Consider the following 18,672-nt stretch of genomic DNA (forward strand, 5'->3'; position numbering starts at 1 on the left):
CCAAATAGCTGACCTTTCAAGTATAAATTGTTGAGATTCAATATCGTGTTACGTGCATGTAGATGAGAAAACATATATATATATATATATATGTCCTGTCAAATTTAGCGGTCATCCACGCGTTGTACATATCAGTGTATGATTAGAAATCTCCTGAGACAAAACAAAAAAGTATAACGAGACAATACTTTTCCAAAAATAACATTCAGAGCTAGTTTGAGAATTATTCCATCTTTTTACTCATGATAGTATTCCCAAACATTGCCACTGTCCATTTACAACAAACTCTGTTAAATCCGAGTCCAATCATGATCACGAACTGAAGACTTTTGGTGTGATAAGTGTACGGTTCTTATTTGTATGACTGAATGTTCACTATAAACATTGGAACAAACTTTAGTTCACGCTGATCGATAATTAGAGGTTTCACTGTATACGAATATTTTAAATTTGTTTTCAGTTAATAGATGTGTTATTTCCTATTTTTTGTACTTCACAAACTTAATATTCCATACAAGTGGATGCAATGATTGTTTCACATTTGATTTAACAAATTCATAATGTCGCCACTAAAGGTCAAGCTTTGTAGAAAGAAAATAATCAGAATTCAGATTTTAATTTCACTCATTGAATATCTAAATATCTAATCGTCATCAATAATGATTGTCTCTGTTGTATTGTATATTGTTTCTGTTGGTATTTCACATCATTCAACGTGGGTATCATATATTGTTGCTCCTCGCTGTTGGACTTCCTGCGTATTTAAGTTGCAGAATTTCTATAAGCTACAACAAAGTTAGTCAGATTAACTGCATGTAGTTAGTGTTTAGAAAGTATGGATAAAAATAGGGGCGAAAGATATCAAAAGATCATTTAAACTCGCAAGTCAAAAATTTACTTACAAGTGTTTTGCTAAAAAGGAAAAAGATAAACATAAACAGACAAACAAAACTTCACAACATAGAAAACTCAAGACTGGGCAATACGAACCCCGCCGAAAATTAAGAGTTTAATAGCTTAATTAAGCCAAGAGTTGCATATCGCTTTCAATACAATAGGCATAATTCGATTAAGAAATAACACATCTGGGTAACAAACTTAAACCGAGCGAAACATACAAACTATAAGAGGAAAGCAACAGAATTACAGAAACACTGAACTGCAACAGAATCAAACGCCAGCATACATAGAAATGGAATGTAGATAACAACTCACATATTCTTGACTTGGATCAAGGCATTTAAAGAAAATAAATGGTGGGTTGAACCTATTTGTATACAATAGCTAACCAAACCTCCAACTTATAAGCAATGTTTACCTAGAATGGATTTTGAAAAAGACTGTACGTAGGAAGGAAATGACATGTCACTCAATAAATAATTACTGTTTCTAATATACTAAAATTAACGAAAAGAAGAAGACTTGAATTGTTTCCCATTGTTTCATGTCGGAGGTCTTTTAAAGCTGACAGTACAGTATGGGCCCTCCTCATTGTTGGAGGTCGAACGGAGACCTTTAATTGCTTACGCCCACTGCGTTTGAACTCTATAGATATTTGTCTCATTATATATAATTATAACATATCTCCTTATGTTTAAACTGTGTACATATTTAATTATTTCCTGGCGCAATGATAAAGGCAGAGGTGTTGGTAAATACCAATTAAACGCAACTTATAAATTGTCAGCAGCGAGAATAACTTCATGCTATTTTCCAATTTACTGAAGATACCATACATGTGACGTTTTTGATAAGGGAAACCACAAAAATGAAATAAACTTTATAATAGAAAACTTGTCCGGCATTCCATCTAATATTTAATTAGTAGTATCATGTAAATGATGCAGATCACGGATGTTTATATTGCAAAGTTCATATTTAAAAAACTAAAACATCTGCATCATTGTCATCAAATAGAAAACTGAATATTCAAAAGTATATTTGTAATATTATGTCATATGAAAGAAATGGGTATATTAAGGAAATTGCATTGGTTTCTTGTAAAAACAATTTCACAAAGTATCATGAATTTCTCCAGCAACATCTTTCAGATGCTTGCATATAATTTCAAACGTCTTGTTATTAGGAAAATAATGTAAAATTGGTCTTATTTCCATACACTCTTCTTCACATAGTTCGAAATAAGCAAAAGGATTTTACCGCAATGATTTATTATAACATGTTAATGTCGTCAAAGTGTTTTATGAGACCAAATAATGGCTGTCTTATCATATAATCATATATCACAAAAAATTAACATAGTTTTTTTAACATTGAATTGTCCTTCTACTGAATAATAATAGGTTGGTGACCTCTTTTGGTGAAACAATTGCATTGCAATTGAATGATACTACTGATACAGTAAAGTGTGACATACAATTAAAATCGACAGTGACTTAAAAATTACCTCAGTTTTACCATTGTTTGCTTTCCATCTTTATGTAGCAACATTCTAGCAGCACCTTCATAAGGAGTGCATATCTCCCAGTTGATACAATATTTCATAGCCTCAGTTTTCCAAAGAACATTTTTAAAACTGTCTGGTTGTTGGCATACTTGTGCCGACATGAAATTTAATTGACACGTCATTTTTTAATTGTCTTTTCGTAAGCCTTGAAAAACACTAAAAACACTGAGGGTTTTCCACGTTCCAGTGTACTAAATTAAACGTTGATGCAATCATCATTTACGCATGTATGACCTAATGCTGTTAATGTGGATTTTTTAATGGGTGTCAATAATGCAGCTATAATTGATTTTCACATGATACCCTTCCAAAGTCAGGAATGTTGTGCAAACAGCCTCTGTTGGATAAATTTAAAGATTATCTTAACTCTTGGTGGTGGTGTTATTACAATATGGACACCGACGCCTTTTTTTTTTTAAATTAATGACCGTATCTGAACCTAGAGTTATGTTTGTTTTAAGATTTCTTACTTTATGACTTTAACCTTTTTTTATACTTTTGAATTTGTTTTCCTTAATTCAGCTTAAATGTAACTTATTACCCAGTTAAATAAAGATGTGGCACCAATGCTGATTTGTCTAATTTGAGATTCATCGTAGTCAACTACCAATTTCTGTGCAATTCCGATTTCTCTGGTGGGCACGTCGTCGAGTCTGAAGTTCTTAAAACGATTCATTATGTTATCACGACCCGTCTTCTTCATCAGACCTTTCATATAGTCCCATTCCTACAATATTTCATACTGTTATAAACTGCATAAACATAATGACATTTTTTAGATAATGTATTGTTTATTAATCCATTTTATTCTATTTAGCTCACAAATTGATTGTGCAAACCTAATCTACAACTTGTCATTGGGTAGACTATATAATTATTATAAGTCAACATCTTCAAGAATGACGAAAAAAGTGTGGAAAAATTACTGTGTGTGACCGGAATCAAAACTCTGCAAAAAATCATTCGAACCGAACAAAATTCAATCTTATTTGTAAATTTTATGGTAAAACTATACATCAAATATCAAAAATTCAAACTTGATCTAAGGAGAAAGTAAAAATATGTGGAAACTGACTAACAGGACTGGCGAATGGACAGACGAAAAACGCACGGGCTGGTGGATACCAAACCCGTAATCTCCTTTGACTTCGTCGGTAGAGGACTTAAAAACTTATCAATATTACCAGGCTTGTGATTTTGTACGTAAGAAACGTTTTTCTTTATAAAGAAAACATCAAATGCCTGAATCCAAAAAGTTAAAAGGTCAAAATAAGAACAAAGTTGAAGCGCGTTGAGTTATCAAAATTCCGAAAGGCTTTGCAAGAAACAGATATACCGATATGTGTTTCTGTGGTAGAAAATCCAAAGTATAAATACATTCATTGAATATGCTACTTTTACGATTTTAACAATAAAACTAACCACCAAAATGATATTACTTATACATTCACATACTATAGATTCCATTAATGAACTAATACTTGCATGCGACAGCATGATTTGAAATGTTAACGGTTTTATTGTAACTGACCTCACTACATTCTATGACTCATGTAATCGCAAATGTTTGCACACTGTGTGTGTCAGTTTTTTACTAAGCTTTCAAGATAAGATCAATATTGGTTACTAGCCTTCTTATAGTTATCAAAGGTACCAGGATTATAATTTAGTACGCCAGACGCGCGTTTCATCTACATAAGACTCACCAGTGACGCTCATATCAAAATATTTATGAAGCCAAACAAGTATAAAGTTGAAGAGCATTGAGGATCCAAAATTCCAAAAAATTGTGCCAAATACGGCTAGGGTAATACCTTGGCATTCAAATGGGAAAATTCACATCTTTACTATCAACTTTTTATAGCAAGGTTTATGACAACTTTACAATTTAATTCGTTAAACTAAGCATGCTTTATTTTAAATATTTATGTGTTTGCAAGTGGCAAATTGTCATTTCTTGTGATAAATTTCGTTTTATGATGATGGCAGTATCTACCCTATTACTAAGTCTCGCATGTAAAGTTAAAAAGGAGAAAAAACCTGCGGAAGTGCGGCTAAAATTAAATGAAAAAAAAATATATTTCATTGTGTTAACACTCCATTCATTTGCAGCAACAATTCAACAATGACTGCATCTGATTCCCTTATTTTTAGTTTGCACCATTGTTTTTAAAAAAATGTTTATGACACGAAAACCAATTCCAGGTTTCCAAACAGTAAGATTGACACTTTGAATAGTTTACTGAAGTACTTACCGACAAATGAACACAATGGCGTTATTTTGTTGTAGTGTGAATTTATATTTCCTCGTTCGATACTTTCTAGTGTAACAGTAAATATCATGAGAAATGAGATCATTGTATACATAGGATCACGAATCATGATCGTATTTGTACTTCAGTAATGCATTTATTTGTATTTAATTGCTTATTTTAAAATATTTCGTTGTTTTTAAAGTATGTCTCTGGCTTTGGTTTAAGGTTTCTGATAACATAGTTTGAAATATCTTAAGTCTTCTCTTGTTCTATCCTACCTTTATATTTTCTTCTTTTTCTCCAAGAAGTATGAATGTAGCATAGGACATGTCATAGACAATTTGGTGAGGAACTTTGTAAGATACCAGCTCAGATATAATTTTCTTGTTGATATTTGGAATAGGATGCAATCCAAGCTTTTGTATTTCTTCTAATGTTTCTTCCGCTTGTTGAATAAGTTTTGCCAACTTTTTACTGTAGCCACCATCCTTTGCATTTTGAATAGATTTAATCAACAAAGCCTTATTTCTTGCGTTTATTCCATCTAATAAACCTAAAAAGAAAAAAATTAGACATTCTGACAATTACCAGATTCCCTTTTTTATTTCCTCACCTAGCAAAAATTGTATTGAACGTTAACACTATGCACAATATATCTTCATGCTATCAGAATTTTTCTGATTAGAGATCGTGTGAGTCAGTTTAAAAACTGTGTTGTTTAATTGTTTTTATTGAATTGTGTTTCATTATTTTATTTCTAATCACCAAGGTGCACAGCAGTAATGAAAATGCTGATATAGATTTTGTCGTTAAATGCATTTCTAAACATCTTTTTTTGGTGCTTGGGCTTTGTTTTTGACTTTTTCTATAATGTTCAAATCTACACGAAAGACTTTAATGATCGATGTATATTACATAACACAGCAGTTACACTAAATTATTAAGTTAAAAAAATCAAATCGGTTATTTCTGACACATAAATATCAGTGCGCTACATGAAATCATCCTATCAATTAAAACTACATGAAATCATCCTACCAATTAAAACTACATGAAATCATCCTACCAATTAAAACTTCAAACATTTGTCTACTTAAGTAATTCAAATCGGGAAACAATTAAATACAGATGCTTATGTAACTGGTTATAAACGTCATAGCCATATATGGCATTTACTTCTGGTGTAATCTCAAATATGCAAATCGTTTTCCATATAACTAGTACATATGCATTTCTCAAATACGACGTTTAAAATTCACTGACCTTGTTTGACCTCTAATAGCTCCAGTCTCACGCTGGCTTTTGTATATTCTCCCTTATCATCAAGTCCAGCCTTTTTAAATTTGATAATCGTATCTTTCAGACGGTTAATGTCTCTCTGACTAGTTACATCCTTAACTGTGTTTCGTAGGTTTCTTTCTGCTGCATCCTATCAACAAAAAATTAACATGTGTTGTTTTTGTTCAAATGCAGTTTGCATGGAACTTTTAGTAAAATTAGGCATTATATAATTTCCGATCAGTATAACATCATTGCGAAAGCTCATGAAGGACATATGAAGATAAATTTCAATTAATATTACTAATTTTGATATTCGTCATCACGGATTTAAGTTGTAATTACAATTTTTGGTATTCCTTATTGCTTGTCAAGTTGAAGCAGGAGTGAAGGTCGATATTTAATTATTTCTAGTGATATTTTTCAACATTGCTATATTAGCGGGAGGTTTGGGTAGCTATAAAACAGATTCAACCCACCATTTTTTTCTTAGAATATCCTGTACCAAGTCAAAAATAAGGCAGTTGTTATGAAATAGTTCGTTTATATGTTTGTTTGCATTTGTTTTTGTTGCACTTCAGTGTTTCAGTTGTTTCGTTGTTATCCTCTTGTAGTGAATGTGTTTCTCTCGGTTTTAGTTTATAATTCGGATGCGTTTGCTCTCGATCGATTTATGACTTTTGAACAGCCGTATACTGCTGCCTTTATTTAAGTACAGTCTGCGTTTTAATGCTAAAATCAAATAACACGAATTGATTCAATTTCATCGTAGATAAAACATCGAAGATAGTGTATATAGCACTGTTAAGATTTAGTGTTTATATAACAAAACTTTCGGCTAATACATAAATTTACGAACAAAATGGATTAATCTCTATTATTTTGAAAAAAAATACAACAGTTTACAACACACAACATAGACAACTAGATCCTGCTCCACATGTGGCACCCGTCGTGTGGTCATGCATGCATAAGTATAAACCCGGTGATTAAGTTTTATTTGGTAGGTCTCATTCGAGAAATTGAGGACTGGAGTTTTAATATAGATTTAAATAGGTGAATAAACATGTATTGTGTCTGTCTGTAGTCTAATATAAGTAACTTATTCTACCTCGTAGCCTTTTCTAGTTTTGTAGATGGGTTCGTCAGTGGTAACCAGATAGTTGATACAGTTCCTGTATTTGCCTCTTGATCCTTTATCTCTTATAAATATTCTAATCACATAATCTCCAGCCTGTGGGATCTTCACGAACACGTCAAAACGAGAAGGAGACTTCTTCCAGGTAATTCGATGTTCAAGCTCTCTTTGCTTCAGAGTATTATGTTTGAGCTTCATCTCGATTTGAATTGGACGAGTAACATCAAAGGACAATACCGTGTCATGAAACACTTTCATGTACAAAACTCCATTTCTTTCTGTCGGGTTAGCCAAGCCACAGTCATCAAAGGCATACGTCACACCGAAGCCAATCCATGGTGCAACAGGTATTGGTTGGGCATTAAGTCTAGTTTTATCGCATTTAAGCTGGAAGTCAGCTAACCATGGTATAACTGAGTGTCTGAGTCCTCCACCAAACACAGAAAATTTGTAAATACCCTCATGTGGAAATCTCACTAGAAATGAATATCTTTTACCATCATTGCTCATAATAACAAACCGATCTAATTTATATCGGTCGCCTTCAATGTTTGTTACGTTTTTCTTACTGTATAAAAGTTCGAAGTTCATTTGAACTTTCTCTTTTTCTGGTATACGAATCACTACTTCAATCTGTCCATTCATTGACTTTAAGATACAGGAATGTTGTGTAAGTAAGCGAAATCCCATTCTAAAATAGGCTTCTTGTACGAATGGTAATTGGATATACCTCTTTGAAGTGAACTGGTTGGCCAGAAGTTGCCATCCAGGATCATCAGGAAAACAGAAATGTATGAAATCCAATGGATCTGTCAGAAAGAAGAAATCATTAATTTTCTGAACGGTCCAACCTTCTACATTTTCTTCTTCGTTTTCAGAAAATGCTGTCCACGAGTTATAATCTGCCTTGCCTATGACTGACTTACAGGCCCACAATGGATGGATCAATCTCCAGCTATCTTTGATGTAGACTGCATTCCATTTTGTTCTCAGTTTTGACAAATCCTTATCACCCACATTGTAACCCATACTCTTAGAGATACCTTTGATAACAACACATTTGATACCAGCTTTCCTGTTAAATCAAATAGAAAACCAAGTCATATTATTGCATTCTTTGTGTAAGGTGTGTGGTAAATCGCACAACGAACGGTCGAAATTTCAAAAGAATTCACATCTAAAAATATTGCAGTTTGCTGCAATTATTTAAAAGATTTCAATTTTTTTTTTAACTTTGCTTCTATTATTTAAGACAAATGTTCTGAGAGTCTGTAAATTCATTTTACCTTTTCTTTTTTATTGAATCAATGGTCAATTACGTTGATCTGAACCTTTATGTAAACATCAGGAGAACACGGTTCGGGTTCATAAAATCAAAGATATATTACCTGCAAAGAAGTGCCAGGAATGTGGCATATGATGCTCTCTTATATTTAATCAGTTTAAAGTATCCGAGAGGCGTGACTGCATGGTCTTGTGTTGTCATTTTATCTGTGAATCCTTTGAATGACATGCCGTCAATATGTTGTGTACACACCCAAACAAAGATTGCTCGTAGTTTTTGCATTTCATGTCGAAAAGGATGTGCCAAATAGGCGATCAGGTCATCAAATGATCGCTGCAAACGTGGTGGTGCCTGAAATCAATAGATATATGACAAAGCGTCTTGAAATTATTACTAAAATTTCAAAAACATTCAAATTTAATCTAAAGTTTCGATATACATTGAACCTGACTTATTCACCAAGGGATCTTTTCTATGTGTCCCAATGTGTCTTCGTTTAATGTGGACAAAAATCTTTGCAATTCAACAACTCACTTTCAGAAGATGAAAATAGCCATTTTTATTTATGGTCAGATCATGATTTTTCAATAGATATTGTGACGTTACAATGCATTCTTAATAGCACAAAAACTCATGAGACGAGGATAATTGAAATGAAAAATACATTCATATTTAGCTTTCGTTGATTTTTTTTCCCATTTAGATCTATGATAATGCTAATAGATCTATGTTTTATCAATGTCTATAAGTAACATGTGGTATTAAAGAGAATAGATTTTCGAAGTTTAAACTAAAAAGAATAATGTATATCAGATAAAAGTAATTATTGTGTGTTACCTTGATGACATGGTTAACGACATCTCTGTACTTCCAGGATTGATATATATCGTTCTTCTTTATAAGACTTGGGTGTGGTGATGGGTATATGTCATCCCTAGGGATATCTGGAACATTCACCTGAAATAAACAACTATCTGATCGTCAAGGGTTTCAACAGAAAAATACATGGTAGGTTTCAGCAACGAAGGGTAAGATAAGATAAGAATTTTATAATTGTAAAATCAAAAAGAATAGGATTGCACTGTTTTAACAAACAATAAACAATACAAACATTGCAACACGGACTTAAAAAAAACAGTTTTCCCTTCTTCTTTTTTAAATGTGTGACAGCATACCTACTCTCAATTTAGCATTGATATTGTTCTATTTAGAACAGAGAAATAGAGAAGAAAATACAAACATTGCAACACGGACTTAAAAAAAACAGTTTTCCCTTCCCTTCTTTTTTAAATGTGTGACAGCATACCTACTCTCAATTTAGCATTGATATTGTTCTATTTAGAACAGAGAAATAGAGAAGAAAAACCTGACTACCCCTTTTACATTTATTCAGTTGAGAGAAAAAAAATGAAAACGGTGATCAAAGTATCTAGTAAGATTAACTGGTGCAACAACATAAAAATAATTGTCAAAAAAGATGGAAATTGAGTTCTTTGGGGAAAAAATTTAACATATGTATAATATGCAACACCTATAAGAATGAAGAACGTTCATTTTAAACTCGCTCTAGTCAAAGAATATTACAACGAACGTATATATTTAATGATTCGGCGATTTCAAAGTGTTTTTTTTTAATTGAAAGCCAACTATATAACATTTCGCAATACACAACCGTCGCTGAAGAAACAGTTAGATAATTTCATCTAGGTCATCTTTGTTATCAATAAACAACCCTAGCTAGTTGATTACTACACATATTGAAAAGAAGAAAATTTTCTTTTTATCCTCCAAACTTAACAAAATGGAAATATTAACCTCTGAATAGTTCACAGCAAATTCAGTATATTGCATTAAGTGTCGATACCAATGATATAACATATAGATTTGAGTGTGTGGGATAGGGTTGCTGTTTGCTGTTTCATTAACATAAATATCATATCTCCTTTAATTCATATTAGTCACCTTAGCATTATCTGCCCACAAGTCAATGTTTCGTCACTGCGATTAGTATGATTAAAAGAAACGAAATGAATGCATGGGCTGTCTTCAACGTGTTGATTACCTCCCCTCTCAGTTGTGATATGCTAGTGTCCGGTCACGTCCACTCTGTGTTTTTGTTATATGTATTTCTATGTGTATCCATTTGATGAGTTAACCCTTTTTCAACTGATTTTAATATCTTGTTCTTTTGTTGTACTGTTACACCACTGTCCCATGTTAGGGGGAGGGTAGGGATCCCGCTAACATGTTTAACCCCGCCACATTATGTATGTATGTGTCTGTCCCAAGTCAGGAGTCTGTTATCGAGTGGTTGTCGTTTGTTGATGTGTTACATATTTGTTTTTCGTTCATTTTTGTGTGGTGACTAGACCTACCCGGCCGGATCGGATCTGTATTGGGCTAGTTCTCAATGTATCAGACCTTAGGAAACATGTCACCATACCGTGACACATGATTCAGACTCCATGCTGACCAGTCTTTATTCTTAATCCTAAATTCCGCGTGTTTAGCGAGAAAGGATCAAATACCAATTTTCAAGTTTTTTGTGGACGCAGCTTGGAATTAAACCCACTACCGCTACCCACTACTATTTGAGGTGAACACATTAAAACGATTTTTGTATCGCACAGAAAGGGTGTCGCCATTCTTAGATATAATTTATTGTATCGTAAAATATATAAACATTAACATTTAGACACATTGAGGACAGTTTCGTTGTTGGTTGATCAGCACGACCCTTATATAGTGTATATATATATATATAGTCTTTAATGTTGGTTTCTCCGTTCGACTTCTATGTATAGTGTGATGTATGATCCGGCAGACTTACACGAGTCATAACTAAAGTAAAATAATATTTCATACGTGGGAAAAATTTGGTTTATTATGTAGGGAATCACTGGAGCGTGACTGAAGCCCCCTCCCCCGCCTTTTTATGTCAGTCAGCGGGCCCCTCTTACAACTGTTTTGGATCCGCCACTGCTTTATCAGTTTTCTCGTGAGCAACTTCTCAGTAACACATCTATTTGATATAATATAGGCAATATCAAGTATAGATTGTTTCCACATGATCTACATTGTAGGTCTTTTCTGTAACTATGGCTAAGAAAAGTGAGACTTAATGTTGACTGATTTATTTATCTTATTTTGATATGTATAAAGTGTTGTTAAACAAAAGACAGTTACATTCAAAACGATCGAATATCCATTTATTATGATCAGGTACAACTTCACTTTTTAAGAAAGTTTAAGAAAAAACTGATAAAGTCCAGGAATTTTTATTATTTTACATCATATCTCCACCTATTGGCCCTTGAGGGCCTGGCTCGCCAACAATTCCAAGTTCTCCTTTCTGTCCTCGTGGTCCTTGTTGACCTGGAAGTCCAGGGTCGCCTTTATTCCCGATAAAACCCCAAAATCCAGGCAATCCGGGAACGCCACGTTTTCCTTGTTTTCCTATTGGTCCAGGCATTCCCTTTTCTCCTTTGCCTCCCTGGTCACCTGGCGATCCAAACAGTCCATCATTACCTCGAAGTCCTGAACCTCCTTTCTGTCCTTTCACAGCTGTTCGTCCTGCCTTCCCTTTTTGTCCTCGGTAACCGTCCTGTCCTTTGTGTCCTTTTGGGCCTGTTGGACCCTCGCGACCATCTGGAGCTCTATGGCCTTGGTGGCCAGGTGTACCATGATGCCCTTTTGGTCCATCTTCTCCTTTTGGACCCTTCATTCCTATATCGCCACGATTACCTTTATCGCCTTTCAGTCCTTTATTCCCTCTAAGACCTTCAGTACCGGGAGGTCCGTTCTTTCCAGTTGCACCAGGGGCTCCAGGACGTCCTAAAATCACAAACATGAAAAACAATCATCTTAATGCTTTTAAGCGTCGAGGATTTCTAACACCGCATTCATTTTATTTGCAGGCATTTTAGAATTATGCAATAAAATTAAAAAGCACAGATACTCTTTCATTAAACAAAGAATTTAGAAATTCAAATACCAAAGGAAACTTAATAGAAAAGTAATTATGTTTAATAGTATATAATATTTAGTAATTTAGGCACTGACCATTCATCTTTTTTTATATTGTTGGACTTGAAAAAAAAGTAAAATCACAAAAATACTGGAAAATCAAATCGGAAAGTCCCTAGTCACATGGCAAAATCAAATAACAAAACACATCAAAAACGAATGTACAACAACTGTCATGTTCCTGACTCGAACAGGCATTTTCAAATGTAGAAAATGGTGGATTGAACCTGGTTTGATAGCGCTAAACCTCTCACTTGTACGACAGTCGCATCAAATTTAATAATATTGATAATGATGCGTGAACAAAACAAACAGACACAATAGGTATAAGTGCCACAAATAAAGGTAAAAAGTCTAATTCGGTAGGTCAAATTCGTGAAAAATATAGCTTCAGAAGCGAAGTGAAAAAATGTTTCAATTGAAATTATATGGAAAAAAGTTTTGGGTGGTGTTTTTTTTTTTTTTTTTTTTTTTTGCTGTAGTAGAAAACAGGTCATTGGCTTTCTCGTTTTGATAGTTTCGATTTTAGCCATCCCAGAGACATTTTGAGCTAAATGTGTGATATTGGTTTAACTATTTGTTGAGTGGTCATGCGGTGACCTTAAATTTTTCTGCATGGCTTTGTCTTTGGCCTAAATGGGTAGTTGTCTCATTGGCAATCGTATCACATCTCAAAATATGTATGTAGTAGGCGTATGTCGAAGATCTTTTCATTGCATGAACTTTACGTAGTGGTCATTCATCGTGTATATGAAAAGTATGAAAGTGTATATGGTAAATTTAATTCGATATAATTATTTTCAATAACATACCAGTAGAACCTCGTCTTCCCGGAGGTCCAGCCACACCCTGAGCTCCCAATAATAAAGCTGCTTCTCTTTTTGCTCTTCTGTGGACTGGAAGAGAAAATATTTTATAATGCAATTCAAATGTATTTCTCGGTCGGTTGAAATTTTCTTCGACAAACGAGATTATCCAATTAGTCTGTATATATTTGAGAAATTTGTTACTATCAAGATACAGTGTGAATTACAAGACTGTTTTAATTGACCATGAAGGCATCTTGAATTATCCCTTTGTGTTATGTGAAAAAAAATGTGTTTTATACCAGTAAAATTGTAAATTTGATATTGCAAACATTGTAATGTTACATATGTTTCAATACACACATGAGCTGATTGATTTTGACTGAAATTTATTAATTTCATAACACAGTAATTCAGTGTAATTGTAATTGTAAACATTTTATTTAATTTTTTCATTTATATTATTATTTGAGGTGAGTTTATTATTTGAGTGTTATTATTTAATTGTCCTTAGAGAGAGAGAAAAAAGGGAGAAATTTTGAAAGCTGATAGTTTAATAATATTTAAAAAGTAAGAGCAAAATGTGAACAGAAAAGTAGTCACAAGAGGTTTTGTAAATAGCATTCTCATTATTATGGACCAAAAAGTAAACTGTGATATCCCAATTATTGAATGTATGTTATCCTATCCCTATCCACTCTTAAAAGAATAAAACAAAATGATAAAAAATTTCAACACGTTTTCTGCCGATTGATTTGAACACAATTAGTATACAACAATTTCTACTTTTTTGAGAATTTAAAATAAAAAATGTGTCTTACCTGGTTCGACTTTTTGGATTTTCATATCACCCATATCAAAAGATAGTTCTAATAATTCTGTCTTTAAGCTTGAAATTTCATCCTGGATATTGTCTATCTGACATTCTTGTGCAGCTACACATAAATACAATACAGAAAATACGAAGAGAAGCAGCTCCATTGTAAAATGCTCGGTTTTGCAGACAGCGCAACGTCATCAACGAAATTTAATCTAATTTCCGCTAAATACGCTCGTCAGACAGTTTTTTTTTTAAGATGCTTAAGGAGGCTCGCGGGTATAAGATTTTCAGAAAAAAAATAAACTTTTATTTTTCATTACAAATTTTATTTATTGCCTTTAGTAGTTGTTACTCTATCATGTGGTACAAAAATTATTCCAAAAAATCAATTCGTGTTGGCCCCAGGTGACATTGAAAATGTTTATATCATGAAAAAAGCTCAAATTATCTCCCTTTGGTGCAAAAATGCTATTTTTTGTCATTAAAATTGAAATATCTTTTTTTACTCATCGGTGACCTATATTTTTTATTATTGTTTTCAAATAAGCTATACATTAACTAAATAATTGTAAAATTTAAGCGATTTCTGTAATTAAATTCGTTTTTTATTTCGATATTACCTCTTTTTCTCCTATTAGTTCAACAGAAAAAAAGTACCTTTACAAAAATGTATGCTTCTTTCGAAGTCAGATTGTGAGCGTAAATGATCGGTGACCCCCATTTTTTATTTTATTTTTCTATTAGGTATAAGATAAAGTTCATTTATAGAAAAAAATGGCGAAATCTTATATTAAATAAAAAATTTGATTTAGACCCGCGAGCCCCCTTAAGAGTATTGAACGATAAGATTGTTGCAAAATTTATATGAAATTGAACGAAACACGACACTCACAAAAATATAACACAAAAAGACAAAAAAGACAAGCTGTAATTTCGATGGAAATTTTCAAATTATCAAAATTACAAATTTTATTATCTGATTTTCTTTAAATTTAAAGAATAAGAACCCCATTTTTTACAGAATTTCTACGGAAAGCTCCGCTTTTATAATCAGTGTGTTCTTAAACTAGCGATTTAACAGCATTAAAGCTAAACTTTTGGTTGGACTAATTGGGAAACGAGAGCAAATTAATATATGGTTTCAAACACATTGCATCATTACTGATTTATCATATGTTCTCATAAATATAACAAACCCTCCAAAAACAAAAAACTCTTGGAAAGAAAATCAATCCTGATATGCATCTCCTTGTTAAATACAGAATTTGTTTTAAAAAAAAATGGAAATGGAAGAAAAGGCAAGTTCAATTTCAATATATGTATATATTTTGTAACATACCAATTTAGGTTAGCCCGGCTTTGATCTATAATTGTCAAATTTTTATACATTGGGACTTGGATGGAGAATGTGTCAGTTTTCGTTATGCCCGCGTCACACTGTCCCGATTTTTACGCCGATGGCAACACGATAATGGAATTTTTCAAAATCGGGACTGATCGTATCCAGATCGGGCTATTCGTAGTGCCATCTTTAACCATCGTAGAACTATCGGCCACTTTTTCTAGCCTTCGGGGACAACTTCGGAAAGGGTTCTAAATTTTTTAACATGTTAAAAAATCCCTGATGGTGCGTCCGATGTTGAGGGTTCGTATTGAGTTCGTATCACCATCATCACCATCGAAATGTCACCGGGAATGTATCTTTGCACATCGTATTGCATTCGTGTTTCCGTCGTTTCCATCGGGCAGTTTTGACATTACGATGTCTACACGAATGAATCACGAAGATACCCGAAGGTCTTACGATGGCAACACGACTTCGTGAAGACCTCGTAATCCCGTCGTGTTGCCATCGAATAAAAGTACGAAGGCGACAAGATGGAACTACGACGGCAATAAATCCAGCTAAATGTATTTTAATTATTTAATTTTCGCGCTAAAATACATTTAAAGTGCCATGCGCGATACGCACTGGTCAGTCTAATGCGACAGTTAAGAAAGACGTTCACAAAACATGGAGCTCATATCATATGATTCTATGAGAACAAGAAAGGCGACAGCGTTGTTTCTATTAATTCAAATGGAACAAGAAGAGCAGCTATTACAGGCTCAGGATTTACTTTTACAAGTAAAATATAATTTTTTGTCAATTTTTCATATCAAGTAACATAATGAAAATCATAAACGCGCCTCGTACACCAACACTGCAGGTACACGTATATAGGGCAACCAACTTTTTCTTCATTATTCTGATTTTTTATGTATCGTCTGAGTTGTTGTCACACGAATGTTTACTCCATAACCATTTTGTTTTCTATATGTCATATTTTGCCGCATTTGTTGCTTTCCCCACATCCTTCCTTTTGTCTATATTATTATGATATTCTCCTGGAAAGAGCTTTTTTTTTTAATAAAAGGGATCAACAAACCCATTACCTTTCCTTTAAGATAGATCAGTAAACATGGGCATAATTATGGGTGATTATTCAGACTAGTGCACACATTTTACAGTTCAAACAAGGCGTGGCATCCCCTCGTATGTAACATATTGGGGACAAATATGGACCCTATATTTGTATGTGACACATGCAGAAAATGGTAAATTGAATATGCATATTTGATAAATAAACTATTTTTTTAGAAATCAACCAAAACATTCAGTAACTGGAAATACCTTTAATATTGTCTTTAGAACCAGCAGGTAAACAAATGAGCTACCGATTTCCTGTGTATTATGCTATTTCAAGGAGAAAAAACAAGTCCATCTGCATGACCTTGACCTTTGGCCTTGAACGTAAAAAATGTCAGACCATTACAAGGAGGAACAATATACCAAATGTGGTTAAAATCTTTTGAAGCATACTGGTTCTAGAGTGTCCACAAGGGTGATATTGCCTTGTATTACAACTGCCTCTGTGACCTTGACCTTTGAACTTTAAAGTCAATAGCGCCTAAGATATTCTTAACGAGTAACACCATACCAAGTTTTGAGCATTTTGGTTCTAGAGTGTCCATAACAATTTTATCTACACGCAACTTACATGTAGTAGGCGAAGGGATAATATTAAACTAAGTTTTATAAGAATTAGACAAAAAGATCGATTTCCCGCCATGCATGGCAGACTTGTACAGAAACGATATGTTGTCGAAATTCTGTTCGTATCTTTTAGACATCGTATGGCCATCGTGCCATCATCGTAATCCATCGTGTAGCCTTCCTAATCCATCGTGTAGCCTTCGTAATCCATCGTGTAGGCTTCGGCTGAGATATGAAGCTTAAATACCCGTCTTCGGTTAACATTCATATGTCCATCTTTTGCTATCGTATATAAGTTCGGCACCATCGTATAGACTTCGTTATTCATCGTACTTGCTTCGGTCACTTTTTGGTATTTTAACGAGATCGGGGCCAACTTCGTACGAACTTACAATTTTCGCATTCGGGTGTCCATCGTATATAAAAATCGGGACAGTGTGACGCGGGCAAACAATTTATATAAAACGGGGTTAAGCAAAAATAACCCAGCTAGATCAGTATAAATTTAACGATTAAAGAAAATATATTGATTTTAATTTCTACGATCCGACTGACAGATTTTATTTTACAACACGTGAGTGTGTGGTCCAGCCAATCCAAATAATAGAATAGTTGACTTACGTCTTCCTCTTCTGGTTCCCGCAAGTTTGTTCCAGTTTTCTTGTCTTTTGGTAAGTTTTCCCCAACTGATGCCCCGGTGCCCATCAGTCTAATTGCTGGTTACTGAAACAAAATGAGCACTGAAACTGATTGTTCTATCGTCTATTACGTTTAATAAACTTGGAATCTTATAAATATCAGCGCAGTATCTGGTTAATCTCATTTCTGCTGTAAACAATTGAATTTTTGTATCATACCATGAACATAGATTGTCTATTGTTGAAGACTGTAGGTTGGACGCCCGCTCGATGTGTGTTTTCTTTTATAATTGTGTCATTGTGCTCCTGTCTGGATGACGGTATTTCCGCCATCTCTGTTGAATTGAGAATTGAAATGGGGAATGTGTCAAAGAGACAACAACCCGACCAAAGAGCCGTAAATTGAAAGGTCGAAAACTGTAAATGAAAAACCTATGCGTTTCCTCAAGTATGTTTTTTTCAGGTTTCCTGACAGTTTTAAAAACTTAAAGTAGAAATGTACTGAGGATATACAATAAACATATTTACCTTGATTCTCTGTTTTACTAATTGAAATGGTTTCAAAACACCTTTGTTTATAAGTTTAATCAGTCATGGTTTTAATGTGCATGTACCGGATCACCGAATTGAAAAGGACATTCTCACTTTATGATCACTGTAGTGATTACCTATTTCTTTCTTTTAAAACATATGTTTATTTCTATCGTTATCAAACTTTTATTGTCAATCAAAATACAATAGTTCACGCACTTGCATTGGTTTACTTTTTTTTGTTAATTATGTTTCGTACACTGTGTTTTGCAACTGCATGAAACATATTAAATTTGATAATTTATACTCTGTAGATACTTATTTGTAAGTATTCGAGTTCTAAGGAATTTTATAATAACTTTCCAATTTTACCCCATTGAATGAACAATTT

At 33.5% G+C, this 18,672-nt stretch overlaps 2 protein-coding genes across 2 annotated transcripts; both read right to left on the reverse strand.

The window, feature by feature from the left end:
• Positions 1-600: 600 nt before the first annotated feature.
• On the reverse strand, positions 601-18,355 carry LOC139521813 (hillarin-like). The gene is made up of 9 exons (XM_071315454.1): positions 18,279-18,355; positions 17,734-17,835; positions 9,261-9,380; positions 8,527-8,774; positions 7,112-8,213; positions 5,986-6,151; positions 5,001-5,275; positions 3,009-3,194; positions 601-785 (listed from the first exon to the last, which is right to left on the reverse strand). The coding sequence occupies exons 2-9, from the start codon at positions 17,815-17,817 to the stop codon at positions 723-725; spliced, it is 2,244 nt and encodes a 747-aa protein (XP_071171555.1). The 5' UTR covers positions 17,818-17,835; positions 18,279-18,355; the 3' UTR covers positions 601-722.
• Positions 11,542-14,274, reverse strand: LOC139521821 (collagen alpha-2(IX) chain-like). The gene is made up of 3 exons (XM_071315464.1): positions 14,077-14,274; positions 13,262-13,345; positions 11,542-12,257 (listed from the first exon to the last, which is right to left on the reverse strand). The coding sequence occupies exons 1-3, from the start codon at positions 14,234-14,236 to the stop codon at positions 11,710-11,712; spliced, it is 792 nt and encodes a 263-aa protein (XP_071171565.1). The 5' UTR covers positions 14,237-14,274; the 3' UTR covers positions 11,542-11,709.
• Positions 18,356-18,672: the final 317 nt, after the last annotated feature.

This window comes from Mytilus edulis, chromosome 4 (assembly GCF_963676685.1).
Source record: "Mytilus edulis chromosome 4, xbMytEdul2.2, whole genome shotgun sequence".
NCBI classification, from domain to species: domain Eukaryota; kingdom Metazoa; phylum Mollusca; class Bivalvia; order Mytilida; family Mytilidae; genus Mytilus; species Mytilus edulis.